This window comes from Salmo salar, chromosome ssa05, assembly GCF_905237065.1.
Source record: "Salmo salar chromosome ssa05, Ssal_v3.1, whole genome shotgun sequence".
Classification (NCBI taxonomy): Eukaryota; Metazoa; Chordata; class Actinopteri; order Salmoniformes; family Salmonidae; genus Salmo; species Salmo salar.
Window position 1 is genome coordinate 14,881,466 of NC_059446.1, and position 20,733 is coordinate 14,902,198.

Consider the following 20,733-nt stretch of genomic DNA (forward strand, 5'->3'; position numbering starts at 1 on the left):
TCAGGGTGATGGATGAGGGGAAAACACAGAGTTAGCTCTCTCTCTCTCTCTCTCTCTCTCTCTCTCTCTCTCTCTCTCTCTCTCTCTCTCTCTCTCTCTCTCTCTCTCTCTCCATTGCTTTGTGGAGCTGAAGGTCATGTCAGGGAGTGGTCAGATCCTACAGTATATATTCAGTAGTCACATGTTAACTGTATGTGTTGTGTCAGTGTATGGCTGTACTGTCAGCATGCTTTACAGTCTGCAGCACGCAATCCATGTCTTTGGTTTTGCATGCGTAAATGTTGTTTGTGTGTGTGTGTGTGTGTGTGTGTGTGTGTGTGTGTGTGTGTGTGTGTGTGTGTGTGTGTGTGTGTGTGTGTGTGTGTGTGTGTGTGTGTGTGTCCTGTTGTGTCCCACCCCAGGCCAGGGTGGAGAATGAGATACTAGACTATAAGGACTTGGCTGCGCTGCCTAAGGTCAAGGCCATATACGAGGTCCAGCCACCTGACCTCATATCATCCTACCAGCCCCAGCATCATCCTACCATATCATCCTACCAGCCCTACCACAGATACTCCTCAGATGACATAGAGACCTTCAGCTATGGAGAGGTAGTAAGTGCTGCAAAGCTTTCAGGAAATACACCTATGTCATTTTCTTATACGTCTTCTCTAAATTCACTGACAGTTGATCAACAAGATAAATAAATATGTTTCTAATATTGATGTCAATGTAGAATAACTGAACTGAATCTATTTCCTTGTTTTGCAGTCACCTGGGACTTTCTATTCTCAGGTTAGTAACCTTGTTGTTTTGCAGTCACCTGGGACTCTCTATTCTCAGGTTAGTAACCTTGTTGTTTTGCAGTCACCTGGGACTTTCTATTCTCAGGTTAGTAACCTTGTTGTTTTGCAGTCACCTGGGACTCTCTATTCTCAGGTTAGTAACCTTGTTGTTTTGCAGTCACCTGGGACTCTCTATTCTCAGGTTAGTAACCTTGTTGTTTTGCAGTCACCTGGGACTCTCTATTCTCAGGTTAGTAACCTTGTTGTTTTGCAGTCACCTGGGACTCTCTATTCTCAGGTTAGTAACCTTGTTGTTTTGCAGTCACCTGGGACTCTCTATTCTCAGGTTAGTAACCTTGTTGTTTTGCAGTCACCTGGGACTCTCTATTCTCAGGTTAGTAACCTTGTTGTTTTGCAGTCACCTGGGACTCTCTATTCTCAGGTTAGTAACCTTGTTGTTTTGCAGTCACCTGGGACTCTCTATTCTCAGGTTAGTAACCTTGTTGTTTTGCAGTCACCTGGGACTCTCTATTCTCAGGTTAGTAACCTTGTTGTTTTGCAGTCACCTGGGACTCTATTCTCAGGTTAGTAACCTTGTTGTTTCCAACAGAATGAAGAATCATTTCTGTGATCAGTCGTCTGTGGATATGTGGATAGTTCTGTATCTGTCTTTCTTTACCCTTCTCTCTTGCTCTATCTGTCTGTCCCTCTTTTTCTTTCTTTCTCCCCCACTCTGTCATCCCCCCTCTCCCCAACTCTCTCAACTCCCCCCTCTCCCTTTAGAAGCTGTATTACAATATAGACAAGAGACAGAGACAGTGTTCCAGCCCTGCCTACATGGACGACTCTCCCTCCTTCAGCCGCCAAGCCATGTCTCCCATCACGCCTCGCTCACCGCAGCACTATGGACACCCTGGTGAGTCACACACGTGTGCACACACACACGCACGCACACACCAATCAACCAATCAATCAACCTTTCAATCCATCAAATCGTATTGGTGTAGTGTTTTTAACAAAACATTCAAGAGCAGGAAGGTCTAACATCAGGTTGCTGTTGAGCACTCTGGAACAAATCTCTTTCTAAAAGTGTTATACAAATACATTCCTCCTCTTTCTTTCAATCTCCTTCCCTTTCTGGCCACTGGCAGTAAAAGCAATGGATATGCAGTGCCTTCAGAAAGTATTCAGACCCCTTTACTTTTCCCACATTTGGTTTCGTTACAGCCTTATTCTAAAATATATTCAATTGTTTTTTTTCCCTCATCAATCTACACACAATACCCCATATTGACAAAGCAAAAACAGTTTTTTAGAAATGTTTGCAAATATATAAATATAAAAAAAAACAGAAATATTACATTTACATAAGTATTCAGACCCTGTACCCAGTACTTTGTTGAAGCACCTTTGGCAGCGATTACAGCATTGAGTCTTCTTGGGTATGACGCTACAAGCTTGGCACACCTGTATTTGGGGAGTTTCCCCCATTCTTCTCTGCAGATCCTCTCAAGCTCTCAAGTTGGACGGGGAGCGTTGCTGCACAGCTATTCAGGTCTCTCCAGAGATGTTCGATCGGGTTCAAGTCCGGGGTCTGGCTGGGCCACTCAAGGACATTGTAAGACTTGTCCCGAAGCCATTCCTGCGTTGTCTTGGCTGTGTGCTTAGGGTCATTGTCCTGTTGGAAGGGGAACCTTCTCCCCAGACTCCAATCAAGTTGTAGAAACATCTCAAGGATGATAAATGGAAACAGGATGCACCTGAGCTGAATTTCGAGTCTCATAGCAAAGGGTCTGAATACCCATGTAAATAAGTATTCTGTTTTCACTTTGTCAGTATGGGGTATTGTGTGTAGATTGCTGAGGATTTATTTTTTATTAAATCCATTTTAGAGTAAGGCTGTAACTTAACAAAATGTACAAAAAGTGAATGGGTCTGAATACTTTCCGAAGGCACTGTATCTTCCACCATGTGACAGTTAATGCATTTAAAAGCAGTGACCTGCAGGGGAAGGAGGCTTGTACCGTTCCTTCTAGCTTCCTGTGCTCAGATGGTCCAGTATGCCTTTCCTCAATTCTGTTGAAATGCATTCTGCACCTGATTGGCTCAAGTGATAAGCTGGCAGCCACTGTTGATCACCTTTTCCTTTGGTTCTGATTGGTTGTGAGGGACTGGATGGCAGGACAAAGCCTTTTCTTCATGCTCATGTTTCCTTTGCTGTGATTGGCTAGTGCTGGCTGCAGGCTCTGAGAGTGGCAGGAGCTCGCCCTATTACGGCTCGCTGGAGGAGCGGCCTAGTACTCCTACCACATACCACGCCCCCAAGCATTTCCATGTACCAGGTAGGACAACACTTCAATTGTGCCCCAATGGCCCCCTATTCTCTATGGAAGTGCAATATATTTGGAATAGGGTGCCATTTGGGACGCGCACTTTTCTTCATCTCCTCATCTTTCCATCTTCTCTTCATCTCCTCATCTTTCCATCTTTTCATCATCTCCTCATCTTTCCATCTCTTCATCATCTCCCCATCTTTCCATCTTTTCATCATCTCCTCATCTTTTCATCTTCTTATCATCATCTCCTCATCTTTCCATCTCTTCATCATCTCCTCATCTTTCCATCTCTTCATCATCTCCTCATCTTTCCATCTCTTCATCATCTCCTCATCTTTCCATCTTTTCATCATCTCCTCATCTTTTCATGTTCTTATCATCATCTCCTCATCTTTCCATCTCTTCATCATCTCCTCATCTTTCCATCTCTTCATCATCTCCTCATCTTTCCATCTTCTCTTCATCATCTTTCCATCTCTTCATCATCTCCTCATCTTTCCATCTTCTCTTCATCATCTTTCCATCTCTTCATCATCTCCTCATCTTTCCATCTTATCTTCTCCACTTCTGCTCCTCCTCTATTTGTTTTTTTCCTCAAACTCTCTTGTTATCAGCTACGGTCGCTATGGTATGGTATAGCTCTTCCCTTTACCTCCTTCTACCCTTCACTTCCACCCTCACTCCTCCATGTTTCACATCACTCTTCTCCCTTCTCTCTCTCTTTCTCCCCTGCCTCCCTCCTCCCTCTCTTTCTCCAGCCTCAGGTGAACCCAACATCTACAGCAAACCTCCCATCTATAAGAGAACGGGTACAGTGGCTTAGCCCCGCCTTATCCTGACTGTTGTCCTATCAGTGACTGATTTGATGTTTTCCATGGCCAATAGTTTATGGTACAGGGGTTTAGCCCCGCCCTTTAGTCTGCCTGTCTTCCAATCAGTGTAGTAGCCCTTAGTATTGTGCTTGTAGGGTTAGTTCAGGTCTCTTTAGAGACCACAGTGGTAGATGAATGGTTAGTTCAGGCCCCAGTGGTAGATGAAGGGTTAGTTCAGGTCTCTTTAGAGACCACAGTGGTAGAGGAAGGGTTAGTTCAGGCCCCAGTGGTAGATGAAGGGTTAGTTCAGGTCTCTTTAGAGACCACAGTGGTAGATGAAGGGTTAGTTCAGGTCTCTTTAGAGACCACAGTGGTAGATGAATGGTTAGTTCAGGCCCCAGTGGTAGATGAATGGTTAGTTCAGGCCACAGTGGTAGATGAATGGTTAGTTCAGGCCACAGTGGTAGATGAAGGGTTAGTTCAGGCCACAGTGGGACCCAGCTTCACTCATCTAGTGTAGAATGAAACCAAACCACTAGTTACTGTGGTGTGTGTGTGTGTGTGTTACTGTGGTGTGTGTGTTACTGTGGTGTGTGTGTGTGTTACTGTGGTGTGTGTGTTATTGTGTTGTGAGTGTTATCGTGCTATAAGGGTATTATAGAACAGTGCATCACAGGCGTGTGGTTATGGTGTGTTATGAATGAGGGTCAGGAGTTGTTCTTAGTCAGGTCACATGGAAAGAGGACACACTCCAGGAGAGAGAGAGAGTGTGTGTAGAGAGAGAGAGAGAGAGAGAGAGAGAGAGAGAGAGAGATTCAGTACACTCTAGTGATATTGATCCCTCATATTGTTCTGTGATTCTGTTCAATAGAGAACATGTGTTGGCCACTAGATGAGACATGGGTTCATCCATAGACCACAGGCCTGTTATGTACTCATAAGTCCTTTGATACCTACATGGAAGAGATACTATGATATATGACTCACTTGTGGATATAGGTTAGATAAATAAAAAGTGATTAGGACTCGTGGTGTTGTAGGGTTGACTTAAAGCATTTCGCTACACTGGCAATAACATCTGCTAACCATGTGTATGTGACCAATAGATTTTGATTTGATTTGGAGTGTTTAGTGGTATTGTTGTATCTCTGTGTTCTGTTATCTTCCATGTTCCTCTTGGGATGCCAGTAATATCTCTCTTTTCTTCCTATCCCTTCTTCCTTTCATCGTTTCTGATCACGTTAATTCACTTCCCTCCTTCACTCTGCTTCACTTTTCCCTGATGAACTAACTCACCTCTGTAAGTACCTCCCTCCTCTCTGTCTGTCTGCCTTTCTGTTTGTCTGTCTGCCTGTCTGTCTATTATCCCGTCTATTGGTCCCTCAACCGGTCTGTTTTCCATCAACATACCTGTCAACCTGTCTGTCTTGCTATCTTCTGTCTCCATGTCCACCCAGTCTATAAACTCTGATCATCCATTTCTACAAGAAGCCGTTATCTATTGTGGGAAGCTTCCATCTTACTGTCTAGGTAAAGACTCTCTGTGTAAATAACTCCACTGTCTAAGCTGTAAGGGTGGGTTTAGTGTCTGTCTGTGTAAGTAAGAGTCAATCACTCCCCGTGTGTAAACACCTGTCTGTCTATACCAGCTGACTACCTATCTCACCTGTCTGTAACATCTGACTATCTATCTCACCTTTCTGTATGTACCAGCTGACTACCTATCTCACCTGTCTGTACCAGCAGACTACCTATCTCACCTTTATGTACCAGCTGACTACCTATCTCACCTGTCTGTAACATCTGACTATCTATCTCACCTTTCTGTATGTTCCTGCTGACTATCTTACTCACCTGTCTGTACCAGCAGACTACCTATCTCACCTTTATGTACCAGCTGACTACCTATCTCACCTGTCAGCACCAGCTGACTACCTATCTCACATGTCTGTACCAGCTGACTACCTATCTCACCTGTCTGTAACATCTGACTATCTATCTCACCTTTCTGTATGTACCTGCTGACTATCTTACTCACCTGTCTGTACCAGCAGACTACCTATCTCACCTTTATGTACCAGCTGACTACCTATCTCACCTGTCAGCACCAGCTGACTACCTATCTCACCTGTCTGTACCAGCTGACTACCTATCTCACCTGTCTGTACCAGCTGACTACCTTACTCACCTGTCTGTAACATCTGACTATCTATCTCACCTTTATGTACCAGCTGACTACCTATCTCACCTGTCAGCACCAGCTGACTACCTATCTCACCTGTCTGTACCAGCTGACTACCTATCTCACCTGTCTGTACCAGCTGACTACCTATCTCACCTTTCTGTATGTACCAGCTGACTACCTTACTCACCTGTCTGTACCAGCAGACTACCTATCTCACCTGTCTGTACCAGCTGACTACCTATCTCACCTTTCTGTATGTACCAGCAGACTACCTATCTCACCTGTCTGTACCAGCTGACTACCTATCTCACCTGTCTGTAACATCTGACTATCTATCTCACCTTTCTGTATGTACCAGCTGACTACCTATCTCACCTGTCTGTACCAGCTGACTACCTATCTCACCTGTCTGTACCAGCTGACTACCTATCTCACCTGTCTGTACCAGCTGACTACCTATCTCACCTGTCTGTACCAGCTGACTACCTATCTCACCTGTCTGTAACATCTGACTATCTATCTCACCTTTCTGTATGTACCAGCTGACTACCTTACTCACCTGTCTGTACCAGCTGACTACCTTACTCACCTGTCTGTACCAGCTGACTACCTATCTCACCTGTATGTACCAGCTGACTACCTATCTCACCTGTCTGTAACATCTGACTATCTATCTCACCTTTCTGTATGTACCAGCTGACTACCTATCTCACCTGTCTGTAACATCTGACTATCTATCTCACCTTTCTGTATGTACCAGCTGACTACCTTACTCACCTGTCTGTACCAGCTGACTACCTATCTCACCTGTCTGTACCAGCAGACTATCTATCTCACCTTTATGTACCAGCTGACTATCTATCTCACCTGTCTGTACCAGCTGACTATCTATCTCACCTGTCTGTAACATCTGACTATCTATCTCACCTTTCTGTATGTACCAGCTGACTACCTATCTCACCTGTCTGTACCAGCTGACTACCTATCTCACCTGTCAGCACCAGCTGACTACCTATCTCACCTGTCTGTACCAGCTGACTACCTATCTCACCTTTCTGTACCAGCTGACTATCTTACTCACCTGTCTGTACCAGCAGACTACCTATCTCACCTTTATGTACCAGCTGACTACCTATCTCACCTGTCAGCACCAGCTGACTACCTATCTCACCTTTCTGTATGTACCAGCTGACTACCTTACTCACCTGTCTGTACCAGCAGACTACCTATCTCACCTTTATGTACCAGCTGACTACCTATCTCACCTGTCTGTACCAGCAGACTATCTATCTCACCTGTCTGTACCAGCAGACTATCTATCTCACCTTTATGTACCAGCTGACTATCTATCTCACCTGTCTGTACCAGCTGACTATCTATCTCACCTGTCTGTACCAGCTGACTATCTATCTCACCTGTCTGTACCAGCTGACTATCTATCTCACCTTTCTGTATGTACCAGCTGACTATCTATCTGACCTGTCTGTACCAGCTGACTATCTATCTCACCTTTCTGTATGTACCAGCTGACTACCTTACTCACCTGTCTGTACCAGCAGACTACCTATCTCACCTGTATGTACCAGCTGACTACCTATCTCACCTGTCTGTCAGTACCAGCTGACTATCTATTTTACCTGTCTGTACCAGCTGACTATCTATCTCACCTGTCTGTACCAGCTGACTATCTATCTCACCTGTATGTACCAGCTGACTACCTTACTCACCTGTATGTACCAGCTGACTTCCTATCTCACCTGTCTGTACCAGCTGACTACCTATCTCACCTGTCTGTACCAGCTAACTTCCTATCTCACCTGTCTGTACCAGCTGATTACCTATCTCACCTGTCTGTACCAGCTAACTACCTATCTCACCTGTCTGTCAGTACCAGCTGACTATCTATTTTACCTGTCAGTACCAGCTGACTACCTATCTCACCTGTCTGTACCAGCTGACTATCTATTTTACCTGTCTGTACCAGCTGTCCTTCACTCTGAGATCATTCTTTGGACTGAGACTGAAACTAAGAATGTAGAATTAGACTTCCTGTACTCTCTTTCCCAGTACAGTATCTTCCTATGTATGACCTTGGGGTCACTGATGGATCGCTGTGTAACATTAACTATGTCTTAAATGATACCCTACTCTATATAGAGCACTATTTTTGACTAGGGCCCATAGGGACCACTATATAGGGATCGGGATCTTATTTGGTATGCAGACTAACTCTAAGCTGTGTTTTTGTGTTAACAGTCCACTCATCTCTCCACAGACAATCTCCCAGCCACCAAAAGCAGGACCAGCGAAGATCTAATCACATCCTCCAGACTGTCTACCTTCTCTCCAGAACCCTACACACAGTCACAGTCTGACTCCTACCCCTATCCCAGATCCCCTAATGGTATAACCTACACCCTACACCCTACACCCTACTCTCCAGAACCCTACACACAGTCACAGTCTGACTCCTACCCCTATCCCAGATCCCCTAATGGTATAACCTACACCCTACACCCTACTCTCCAGAACCCTACACACAGTCACAGTCTGACTCCTACCCCTATCCCAGATCCCCTAAAGGTACAACATAAACCCTACACCCTACACCCTACACCCTACTCTCCAGAACCCTACACACAGTCACAGTCTGACTCCTACCCCTATCCCAGATCCCCTAAAGGTATAACCTACACCCTACACCCTACTCTCCAGAACCCTACACACAGTCACAGTCTGACTCCTACCCCTATCCCAGATCCCCTAAAGGTATAACCTACACCCTACACCCTACACCCTACTCTCCAGAACCCTACACACAGTCACAGTCTGACTCCTACCCCTATCCCAGATCCCCTAAAGGTACAACATAAACCCTACACCCTACACCCTACACCCTACACCCTACACCCTACTCTCCAGAACCCTACACACAGTCACAGTCTGACTCCTACCCCTATCCCAGATCCCCTAAAGGTATAACCTACAACCTAAACCCTACACCCTACACCCTACTCTCCAGAACCCTACACACAGTCACAGTCTGACTCCTACCCCTATCCCAGATCCCCTAAAGGTACAACCTACACCCTACACCCTGCACCCTTCTCTCCAGAACCCTACACACAGTCACAGTCTGACTCCTACCCCTATCCCAGATCCCCTAAAGGTATAACCTACACCCTACACCCTACTCTCCAGAACCCTACACACAGTCACAGTCTGACTCCTACCCCTATCCCAGATCCCCTAAAGGTATAACCTACACCCTACACCCTACACCCTACTCTCCAGAACCCTACACACAGTCACAGTCTGACTCCTACCCCTATCCCAGATCCCCTAAAGGTATAACCTACAACCCTAAACCCTACACCCTACACCCTACTCTCCAGAACCCTACACACAGTCACAGTCTGACTCCTACCCCTATCCCAACTCCCCTAAAGATATACCCTACAACCTAAACCCTACACCCTGGACCCTAGACCCTAGACCCTACTCATCAGAAGTCTACATACGTTTGTTATGTTACCATCAGTGAATATATCTGTCTTAAAAGACTAAGGCATTTCTAAGGATCTCTCTCTATATATCTATCATTCTGTCAATCCATCTCTTTCCTCAGCTCTCCGTGCTCCTAGGAGAAGGTATTCTACAGGAGGAGATGAAGAGAACTGGAGTCACAGCAGTCTTCAAAGAGTGAGACTCTATCTCTCCTATCTCTCTATCTCTCTCTCTCTCTCTCTCTCTCTTCCCTCTCTCCCTCTCCCCCACCTCCACTCCCACCTTCTCTCTCCCTCTGTAATTATTCCATATTTACTCTGCCTACAAATTTATGGAAGATTTGTGGAATAATATTTGTATTTATTCTCTTCTACTTTCTCTCTCTCTGTCTCTCTCCTTCTCGTTCTCTCTCTGCCCCCTCTCTCTCCCCCATCTCTCTCTCCATCTCCCCACTCTCTACCCCCGGTCTCTCTCTCTCTCTCTGCCCCCTCTCTCTCCCCCATCTCTCTCCCCATCTCCCCACTCTCTACCCCCGCTCTCTCTCTCTCTCTCTCTCTCTCTCTCTCTCTCTCTCTCTCTCTCTCTCTCTCTCTCTCTCTCTCTCAGATCCAGAGTGGTATAGGAAGGATGATCCTAAAGGAGGAGATGAAAGCTAGATCTGGTTGCTATGACAACGACCCTTGGGGCAGCGCTCGGAATTCCCGCAGCGGCAGCAAGGAGGCTCTCACCACTACCAGCTACAACAGTACCGGCTACAACAACACTGTCAATGGCTGTAAGTGTGTGTTGTTTGTGAAAGTGTTGTGGCTATGTTGTATTGAATCATCTTCACTTTGTTTTCCTCTTCATCTAACACTCTCCTTCTCCCCCCTGCTCCTCCTCCTCTCCTTCTCCCCCCTGCTCCTCCTCCTCTCCTTCTCCCCCTGCTCCTCCTCCTCTCCTTCTCCCCCCTGCTCCTCCTCCTCTCCTTCTCCCCCCTGCTCCTCCTCTTCTCCTTCTCCCCCTGCTCCTCCTCCTCTCCTTCTCCCCCCTGCTCCTCCTCCTCTCCTCCTCCCCCCTGCTCCTCCTCTCCTTCTCCCCCTGCTCCTCCTCCTCTCCTCCTCCCCCCTGCTCCTCCTCTCCTTCTCCCCCTGCTCCTCCTCCTCCTCCTCTCCTTCTCCCCCCTGCTCCTCCTCTTCTCCTTCTCCCCCTGCTCCTCCTCTTCTCCTTCTCCCCCTGCTCCTCCTCCTCTCCTTCTCCCCCCTGCTCCTCCTCCTCTCCTTCTCCCCCCTGCTCCTCCTCTTCTCCTTCTCCCCCTGCTCCTCCTCCTCTCCTTCTCCCCCTGCTCCTCCTCCTCTCCTCCTCCCCCCTGCTCCTCCTCTCCTTCTCCCCCCTGCTCCTCCTCCTCTCCTTCTCCCCCTGCTCCTCCTCCTCTCCTTCTCCCCCTGCTCCTCCTCCTCTCCTTCTCCCCCTGCTCCTCCTCTTCTCCTTCTCCCCCTGCTCCTCCTCCTCCTCTCCTTCTCCCCCTATTCCTTCTCCTCTCCTTCTCCCCCCTGCTCCTCCTCCTCTCCTTCTCCCCCTGCTCCTCCTCCTCTCCTTCTCCCCCCCTGCTCCTCCTCTTCTCCTTCTCCCCCTGCTCCTCCTCCTCTCCTTCTCCCCCCTGCTCCTCCTCCTCTCCTCCTCCCCCCTGCTCCTCCTCTCCTTCTCCCCCCCTGCTCCTCCTCCTCTCCTTCTCCCCCCTGCTCCTCCTCCTCTCCTTCTCCCCCTGCTCCTCCTCCTCTCCTTCTCCCCCTGCTCCTCCTCTTCTCCTTCTCCCCCTGCTCCTCCTCCTCCTCTCCTTCTCCCCCTATTCCTTCTCCTCTCCTTCTCCCCCCTGCTCCTCCTCCTCTCCTTCTCCCCCTGCTCCTCCTCCTCTCCTTCTCCCCCTGCTCCTCCTCCTCTCCTTCTCACCCTGCTCCTCCTCCTCTCCTTCTCCCCCTGCTCCTCCTCCTCTCCTTCTCACCCTGCTCCTCCTCCTCCTCCTCTCCTTCTCCCCCTGCTCCTCCTCCTCTCCTGCTCTTCCCCCTCCTCCTCCTCTCCTTCTCCCCCCTGCTCCTCCTCCTCCTCTCCTTCTCCCCCCTGCTCCTCCTCCTCTCCTTCTCCCCCTGCTCCTCCTCCTCTCCTCCCCATCCCTCCCCCATCCCTTCTCTACTCATCTCATCCAGTCTTTCCAAGCCTCATTGCTGCTTTGATGTGCAGTATTTATCTCAGTGCATCATGGGTACCCAGCATGCTCTGCTCTGTTTGTTTGTTTGAAACCAAAGACAGTACAGTATGAAGATAGGCAGAAACTGCTTCTCCAATAGAAATCCCCGATCACGCTTGTAGGCGATGTCATGGCGACATTGGCTAGCTAAGCTCATGCGCAGAAACACGTCATCGAGTCTAACGTTCATCTCGCGCTGAACTGCGCATGTGCAGGCCATCAAATCAAAGACCCTCCTTCGATATAAAGATACAAAAATTAAAAGATGTCAGTTTGTCACTTTCACGAGGTTGGAGTAATAACATGTTCAACTAGTGAAGACATTTGCTCTGATCTAGGTTGTGCCTATAAATAGAGAAAATGAACAGCTAAGGAAGAGATTTTCACTTCTCTCATTGACTTCTCAAACCCCGGCCTGGTTTGATTGGTCTGTTTCACAAGCGTTCCTGGAAGTCTCATGATGTTGCACCTCTGGGTTTAGAAACTCTGTGGTGAAAGTCCTCTAAATGTCAAATCTTTCAGTAGGTTCTCTCTCTCTTTCTCTCTCTCTCTCTGTCTCTCTCTTTCTGTCTCTCTATTCTAATCTCACTAATCCTGTTTTCTGTGGTTTCTCTCCCTCAGCTCCTCGATCCCATTACAGTTTAGACAGTGGTGAGTACAACAGTAAAACAGTATTACATACATAACATACTGTACCACCTTATATTAAATATATGTTTGTAAACATCGCCCTCTGCTGTGCATTGATGAGAGAGACATGAAGGCACATTCAGTTGGTCGTGCATCTCTTTCCTGATTTACTCTGATATATTTACATGTATATATGACCCCCAACTGTAAAGCAATTGTGACAACTTATGTAAAAAGATCTTAATAAATATATTGTATTGATTGACTGCTTTCCTGTGTTCCAGACTCGTACAAGTCAGCCTCTCTACCAGGATACAGGCGGAATGGTGTCAACAGAGTAAATATCAACACTATCATATCCTTTATCTATACAGTTATGATCACATCTCTTGAGATTAATATATATTTTGACAGAAAGACCTATTTCCTGGAGGCAGCGACCAAACATTCTTTACATAGAAGGCTGTAATTCAAGCTTACCTCCTAGTTGTCATGAAGGTTTACTTGACAAGCACAGCTGTAGCATCACTAACAGGTCTCTGTGTATCCCTGCAGCCCCAGAGTGCAGCCCCAGACTACTACCAACAGTATGACAGCAGCAGTGAAGTCAACTGGGGAATTAGAGGTAGGAGGGCTGTATAACCACACTGGGTTCAGGTCTCAATACATTTAGAACATTGTGGGATTTCCTTATTGCATGATTGTAATCAGGTATTTTTTCTATTTTCTCTCCTACAGAATACAAGGTAAGGGTCTGAAAGTTGGTTGGAAAGTGGAGTGGACTGTCAAGCAGTATTCTACAATAACCAGCACGATGTTAGACTGTGTTGTCCAAGTGGTGTGTTATGAACCACTGGTGGGGAGAAAGACAATTCCTACTGGATCACAAAGACTGTGGTTTGTTCATGCAAGGCACTAGGACACTATAGGCCAGTATAGCTGCTCTCTCTCACTCCTGGCTCAATGACCCTACCAGAGGGCAGCAGTAGAGTCATGGCAGTAGAGCCAGCTTCCACAGTCAGGACCTGGGCCCTGTTGGAATACTTTCAAAATACACCCTCCCTTCCTTGAAGTAATCATTGATCTAACACAAATGGATAACTTGAAGAACTTTCACCCAGCTATGTCAGATTAGGAATTTCTTCAAAGGAGAGAGGAAGGAAGAATGCTTTCTCAAAGAATTCTAACAGGACATGGGCTGGCAGAACAAAGAGCTTCCGGGTCAAGAGGTCACTGGACATTTATTTCAGCCCTCCCAATAGAGGGTTGTTGACATTTGGATGAACATTGTGTCACAAATGAAGCATCAGGAAAATTCTGCTTCCTGTCCATATGAGGATAGGGTAGGAGAGACTTCCTGAGAGAAAATGGAAATGGAAGGACTGCCAATAATCATCTCATTCTATAGAACACCTCTGCTATGTTCCATACAATGGGTTCCATGCTGTGATTACAAAGGAAACAGCTGTTTTATGACTGAGACAGCTGCTGAAGCTGTTCACCTGAGATATGTGGTTTGGGGTCAATTTCACTTCAATCAATTCAGGAAGTAACATGAAATTTCAAGGATTATCAGAATCGGAATTGGAATTGAAGTATACATCCTGATTTAACCCCAACCCTGTTAACTACATATATCTTCTACCTCTATCTGACCTGTCTGTTGCAGGTTTACCCGTATGAAGTACTGATTGTGACCACCAGGGGGAGACACAGACTGCCTAAAGACGTAGACAGAGCCAGACTGGAGGTGAGGTTCTGACCTGGCTTGGTTTGCTGGTTGATATTTCATTAAATCATCTGTTCAATGCTGCCTCCTATCCTTGCTTCTAGTTAAAGGTCACTAATCCAGATATTATCCACATAGTCTACATGAGTCATAATACAGTGTCTCCCTTTGTTTCTCTGTCTTCCAGCGTCATCTGAGTCCCGAGGAGTTCCTCCAGGTCTTTGGGATGACCGTGGCAGAGTTTGACCGGCTGGCTCTCTGGAAGAGGAACGGAATGAAGAAACAGGCCAGACTCTTCTAACCATGGAGAGAAAGAGAAAATCAGAAAACATTGAGAGAAACTGTTCTAAGAGAGAGAGAGACTATTAATGACAACAGAGATAGAGAGCGATGGAGAGAGAGACTATTAATGACAACAGAGATAGAGAGCGATGGAGAGAGAGACTATTAATGACAACAGAGATAGAGAGTGATGGAGAGAGAGACTATTAATGACAACAGAGATAGAGAGTGATGGAGAGAGAGACTATTAATGACAACAGAGATAGAGAGCGATGGAGAGAGAGACTATTAATGACAACAGAGATAGAGAGCGATGGAGAGAGAGACTATTAATGACAACAGAGATAGAGAGCGATGGAGAGAGAGACTATTAATGACAACAGAGATAGAGAGCGATGGAGAGAGAGACTATTAATGACAACAGAGATAGAGAGCGATGGAGAGAGAGACTATTAATGACAACAGAGATAGAGAGCGATGGAGAGAGAGACTATTAATGACAACAGAGATAGAGAGTGATGGAGAGAGAGACTATTAATGACAACAGAGATAGAGAGCGATGGAGAGAGAGACTATTAATGACAACAGAGATAGAGAGTGATGGAGAGAGAGAGACTATTAATGACAACAGAGATAGAGAGCGATGGAGAGAGAGACTATTAATGACAACAGAGATAGAGAGTGATGGAGAGAGAGACTGTTAATGACAACAGAGATAGAGAGTGATGGAGAGAGAGACTGTTAATGACAACAGAGATAGAGAGCGATGGAGAGAGAGAGACAGAGAGCGATGGAGAGAGAGACTGTTAATGACAACAGAGATAGAGAGTGATGGAGAGAGAGACTTAATGACAACAGAGATAGAGAGTGATGGAGAGAGAGAGACTGTTAATGACAACAGAGATAGAGAGTGATGGAGAGAGAGAGACTGTTAATGACAACAGAGATAGAGAGTGATGGAGAGAGAGACTGTTAATGACAACAGAGATAGAGAGTGATGGAGAGAGAGAGACTGTTAATGACAACAGAGATAGAGAGCGATGGAGAGAGAGAGGTCTTACATCAGAATGAGAGAGTTGCGGGAGACAGACAGACACACAGGCAGACAGACAGAGAGGGGGAATGTGTAATCTCACTGCCACAGACTGAACTAAACCCTCCCCATCCCACCACTGGCCAGGGTCAAAAGAGAGAGAGACAGAGGGAGAGACACGAAGGTCAGGAGACTTTTGGCTTTGCCTTACTATTGTGGATTATTTTATACATTACGAGTGTGCAGCACCAGCAAACTAAGTGACTAGAATGTAGATATCATTTACACCACTTTATCAGAATGAATGAATGAATGAACATACAATGCTTTTGTTTTTTAAATGGATGCTTATTGATGATCATTTCTCCTTCCACTTTACTACTTGTATCTTGTGGTTTACAGTGATGCTGGCAGCATGCCCATCTTTTAATGACACCATACCTATCTTTTGATGACATCATACCTGTATTCCAATGACATCATGAAATGATTTTTCTGAGAATGAAAACCAGTCACATTGTGAATATGTACACTATAAAAGAAGGCTTTTTGTCCACCAGATATGATAATTATTCACACAACGATAGGCTAAAGACTGGATGTATTCACTGTCAGGAAAACAAACACATGATAGACGTAGCTGCTGTAGCGTTGTGATAGAGAGAACACTATTGCTTACACACAGGGATAATGTCAGTCTTCAGTTGAATTATGAATACGTATTCATCTTGGATCATTGCATTAACAAACATTAAATACAGTTTGTATTGCAGACATGAAATGAGAAGTGTGCAGCTTGATTCTACATCCGGTTAACATACAGTTATAGACTACAGTTGTTTACAGTTATGAAGACGTATCCAGTCACAATACATAGGTTGCAGATAAACATGCATAACACAATATATGGAGGGTTGGTTTCCTTGACCCGTATTAATCCTACTCCTGGGCTGAAAACATGTTCAATACAGGGACACATTCCTCTTAGTCCTGGTCTTATTTTATCAATTGTTTACTTTGTTTTATTTTGAAACTACAAAACATACTGTTACTATCTCCTTTTCATAGGTATTTACAGTTACATCATGTATGATTTATTCCAATAAAATGCTGTTTTCATGTGTATGTGACTGTCAATCGATCAATCAATGAATGAATATGTGTGTGTGTATGTATGTTGTACTTCTGCATCATGGGGTGAACCCACAACCATCTGTGCCACCAAGACTCAGACCTTTTTGCAGTTAGAGGTAGGTAGGAAGGGTTATTGCCATACTGCCCTTTGAGCGTACTAGCTTTAGGACCCTGCAAAGAGCGGGCTGTTCGTTTCTCTGTAACTTCATTGAGAGAGGCAGAGAGAGAGAGGCAGAGAAACATAGAGAGAGAGAGGGAGGCAGAGAGAGAGAGAGCGAGATAGTTAGAGAGAGAGGCAGAGAAACATAGAGAGAGAGGCAGAGAGAGAGAGTGCGAGAGAGGCAGAGAGAGAGAGGCAGACAGAGAGCGAGAGAGGCAGAGAGAGAGAGCGGGAGAGGCAGAGAGAGAGAGGCAGAGAGAGAGCGGGAGAGGCAGAGAGAGCGAGAAAGGCAGAGAGAGAGAGGCAGAGAGCGAGAGAGAGAGAGAGAGAGACCGATAGAGACAGGGAGAGAAAAGGAGCCTGCTATGTATCAAGTGTAGCTGTCAGCGCGGTCTCGCATGGGGCTGCTCTCTGTCACACTCTCTGGGTGAGCCCGGGAAACCACCTCTCTCTCATCCATTACTTCACCAGGAAACCACCTCTCTCTCATCCATTACTTCCACCGGGATGGACACCAACAACAGATGTAAGTGTCAGTCTTAATCCGCTTTTCATTTCAAGTTAATCCATAGTGTAAAATGACACAAAGTAAGCTATTATGTAGCTATTATTTCAAAGTTGTGCAACTGGTTTTTATAAACCAAACTAATAGGGATATGCACATAAATTGCAACTTTAATTGCACTGCTTTTTGACATGGGAACTGCTGCCATAATGCTACACAAGCTCAGTTTGTTATTCATGCATAGAGAAGGCTAATTGTAGAGAGGCTAACTGTAGTCTAATTACCTGTTTAAGATTCTCATCATTTTGTTGACAACTTAGTAAACATCAGAACAGCACTTTGCAGAGAATGGAGCAGAGAATTGGATTGTTGGAATAATGTTTATATTATTATAGTCTAAGTGCGCTGTCCGTTGGCCATAGGCTTTTGAAAAATGTGATCGTCCAGAATACTTGGAATGATTGTCGGTTTACCACCTTACTGTGTTTAGATCAGCAAGTTGACTTGTCTTCGTAAGCGGTGCAAATCGTCTCCCAACGTTTTCCCCTAGCCTTCCCCCACCAACGCTGCAGGCAGCGATACGTTTTCTCCTAGCCTTCCCCCACCAATGCTGCAGGCAGCGATACGTTTTCTCCTAGCCTTCCCCCACCAACGCTGCAGGCAGCGATACGTTTTCTCCTAGCCTTCCCCCACCAACGCTGCAGGCAGCGATACGTTTTCTCCTAGCCTTCCCCACCAACGCTGCAGGCAGCGATACGTTTTCTCCTAACCTTCCCCACCAACGCTGCAGGCAGCGATACGTTTTCTCCTAGCCTTCCCCCACCAACGCTGCAGGCAGCGATACGTTTTCTCCTAGCCTTCCCCACCAACGCTGCAGGCAGCGATACGTTTTCTCCTAGCCTTCCCCACCAACGCTGCAGGCAGCGATACGTTTTCTCCTAGCCTTCCCCCACCAACGCTGCAGGCAGCGATACGTTTTCTCCTAGCCTTCCCCCACCAACGCTGCAGGCAGCGATACGTTTTCTCCTAACCTTCCCCCACCAACGCTGCAGGCAGCGATACGTTTTCTCCTAGCCTTCCCCCACCAACGCTGCAGGCAGCGATACGTTTTCTCCTAGCCTTCCCCCACCAACGCTGCAGGCAGCGATACGTTTTCTCCTAGCCTTCCCCCACCAACGCTGCAGGCAGCGATACGTTTTCTCCTAACCTTCCCCCACCAACGCTGCAGGCAGCGATACGTTTTCTCCTAGCCTTCCCCCACCAACGCTGTGCTCCGTTCAGTACAAGTTATGTCCTTCTCTGCCTTCATTTACTCTCCTCCACGGATCTGATAGAACTGGGTAAGTGCAGTGGCGATTTTAGCTTGTAAATCTTGGTGGGGCAAACTAAGCCACTACAGAACACAACACAACACAAAACTAAACAATACATTAACTGCACTATAACGGTGACAAACGGTGCCCACAAACTGTTAGGGCCTACATAAAGCTGTCCCAACAGCAGTCCCAACATCTCACCACTGCTACACCTGGCTATCAGCGGAGCCTTGTCTGGCAGTGAAACAGTTCATTCAGCCTCATTTACTGACTTAAAAAAACATGGCTGATATGGCTGACTTGCTTAAACAAAGGTGGTTTCTACTGACAATTGAGATGTACAAACTATGGCATAAGGGAACATGCGGATAAGAGGCAATCTGTAATTTAGATTATTAAGACATTAATGAGCAAGCTAGGACATACGTAGTCAATATAACTATTTGTTCAGCACTTTTGAAATGTACAGTTACAGAATTCAGAACATGGGCCGTTCTTACAGTATTCTCCCTGTACACCAAGTCAGAACCGTAGGATAAATAAAGGGGGCATATAAGCAGAGAATGAAAGATCTTACAATAAGGTGTTCCAGAAAGAGGCCTCGAGTTCCTGACTTGGAATTCCGAGTTGGATGACCGCTCAAAACATATTTTCCCAATTGGAGCTAGTTTTTTTCAGAGTTCCCAGTTGTCTTGAACTTGCTGAAGTCTGAGATTTCCCAGTTCCAAGTTTCCAGTTGTTTTGAACGTGGCAGAAGTCATGCTGGATTGACAGCATGGCCAATGTTGAATGTTTATCCTTTTAAGCTTGGAAAAGAGACCCTTAAACTCAGACTTGCACCACACATCCACTGCACTGAATAGCAGGCTAGTGATTGTTTTGCAATGCTTGCAGTTAGCCACTGATTCCTTCCAAACTAATCATTGTTGAATTTGCGATTTCCAACTTGTGTAACGTTTATGTCCAATGGCCGATGAGCGCTGACATGTTTTATCAATAATTTATCTTCGTAATTTATGTTCATATGACAAGGATTGAAAAGGATTTGCCAGTAGATTGTCGACTTGATTCATGATGATATGATGACTGCTAGCTTGCTAACTAAGATTTTGAAAGTATGATGTTGACATGATCAGTCCAATCAAAGCTTTGACATAATTTTATCTGTGACCAATAACCTTGAGCCTTCTTGGATGGATACTTCTAATGTAACTCTATGGCAGCACCCAAGGGGCTTGAATTTTCAAGCTCTACCCCTAGACTTGGCGGTGACGTAGTGTCCCTATGAGTGACAGAACACTGAGCCAATCATGGCGCAACTAGAGAACATTACCAACCCCTACACTCCGTATTTTCCACTGGCTGCCCCACCACCACAGAAAGCACTGAGCTAGGCTGAAACACCTGCATTTTGGAGCTGCCTGACTCAAGAAAGCAAAAAAAGAGACCATGTTTTTACACGGCTTTATTAACTCAATGATTTGTTCGTTTTTTTTACATTGTTTGCAAACTGATATGTGACACATATTATTGCCAAAATAACATGCAAACAGGCGACAAACCTATTTTTAGTGGGGCTCAAAACAGGTGGCTCTGCCCCACTTGCCCTGAATGACGGGTCACCACTGGATAAGTAATAGTAATTTTGCAGAGGTTAGGAGAAAGGCTATTACTTTCTTCGTTAGGCCCACACCTATATCCTGTCATTTACAGCAAAATCTGTGAATGGAAGTGGACTAGGCTATATGGGAAAGGAGCAGCACTCCTGGAATGGGCCTCAGCCCTAACACCATCTTTCTGCAGCTGTTTTACTGTGACATGACCAATGCTTTCTCTCACCAACTACAACTTCCAGTTTCCATTGAGTGAAAGATAATCATTTTGATGTTGATACCTCACTCTCAACCACAATACGTTCTCATGGCCTTTTGAAAATAAGCCTTTTGAGACAGTCTGTGTGGGATAGGGGTTTTGTAGACGGGTTGGTTTTCAATTTCTCTTGCACTGGTCTTTCTTGACAGTCTGGGCTTGTTGTTGGACCACGTCTATGTCTCTCTCTCCCTCTATCTCTCTGTCTGTTTATAACATAAAGGTTGGCTTTATAAAGAGAGAAGCT

The 20,733-nt window shown here is 45.8% G+C and overlaps 2 protein-coding genes across 3 annotated transcripts in view; both read left to right on the forward strand.

Annotated features, from left to right (window-relative positions):
- Positions 1 to 14,559, forward strand: part of LOC106604260 (actin-binding LIM protein 3) — a 183,731-nt gene extending 169,172 nt beyond the window's left edge. Inside the window, exons 10-23 of one of the 2 annotated variants that reach the window (XM_045717924.1) lie at positions 402 to 590; positions 751 to 774; positions 1,548 to 1,680; positions 2,996 to 3,106; positions 3,859 to 3,909; positions 8,385 to 8,501; positions 9,726 to 9,799; positions 10,211 to 10,379; positions 12,450 to 12,479; positions 12,743 to 12,795; positions 13,014 to 13,083; positions 13,197 to 13,204; positions 14,128 to 14,208; positions 14,375 to 14,559. In XM_045717924.1, coding sequence (XP_045573880.1) covers positions 402 to 590; positions 751 to 774; positions 1,548 to 1,680; positions 2,996 to 3,106; positions 3,859 to 3,909; positions 8,385 to 8,501; positions 9,726 to 9,799; positions 10,211 to 10,379; positions 12,450 to 12,479; positions 12,743 to 12,795; positions 13,014 to 13,083; positions 13,197 to 13,204; positions 14,128 to 14,208; positions 14,375 to 14,488 — 1,224 coding nt within the window. In that variant the 3' untranslated portion in view covers positions 14,489 to 14,559. Of the gene's footprint in view, positions 1 to 401; positions 591 to 750; positions 775 to 798; positions 871 to 1,547; positions 1,681 to 2,995; positions 3,107 to 3,858; positions 3,910 to 8,372; positions 8,502 to 9,725; positions 9,800 to 10,210; positions 10,380 to 12,449; positions 12,480 to 12,742; positions 12,796 to 13,013; positions 13,084 to 13,196; positions 13,205 to 14,127; positions 14,209 to 14,374 lie in introns of both variants that reach the window. The other variant, XM_045717923.1, reaches the window with a different exon arrangement.
- Positions 14,560 to 17,030: 2,471 nt separating this feature from the next.
- The window catches only part of LOC106604262 (actin filament-associated protein 1-like 1), a 158,219-nt gene continuing 154,516 nt past the window's right edge, over positions 17,031 to 20,733 (forward strand). Inside the window, exon 1 of the mRNA XM_045717926.1 lies at positions 17,031 to 17,322. Within this exon, the coding sequence (XP_045573882.1) occupies positions 17,304 to 17,322 (19 nt within the window). The 5' untranslated portion in view covers positions 17,031 to 17,303. The remainder of the gene's footprint in view (positions 17,323 to 20,733) is intronic.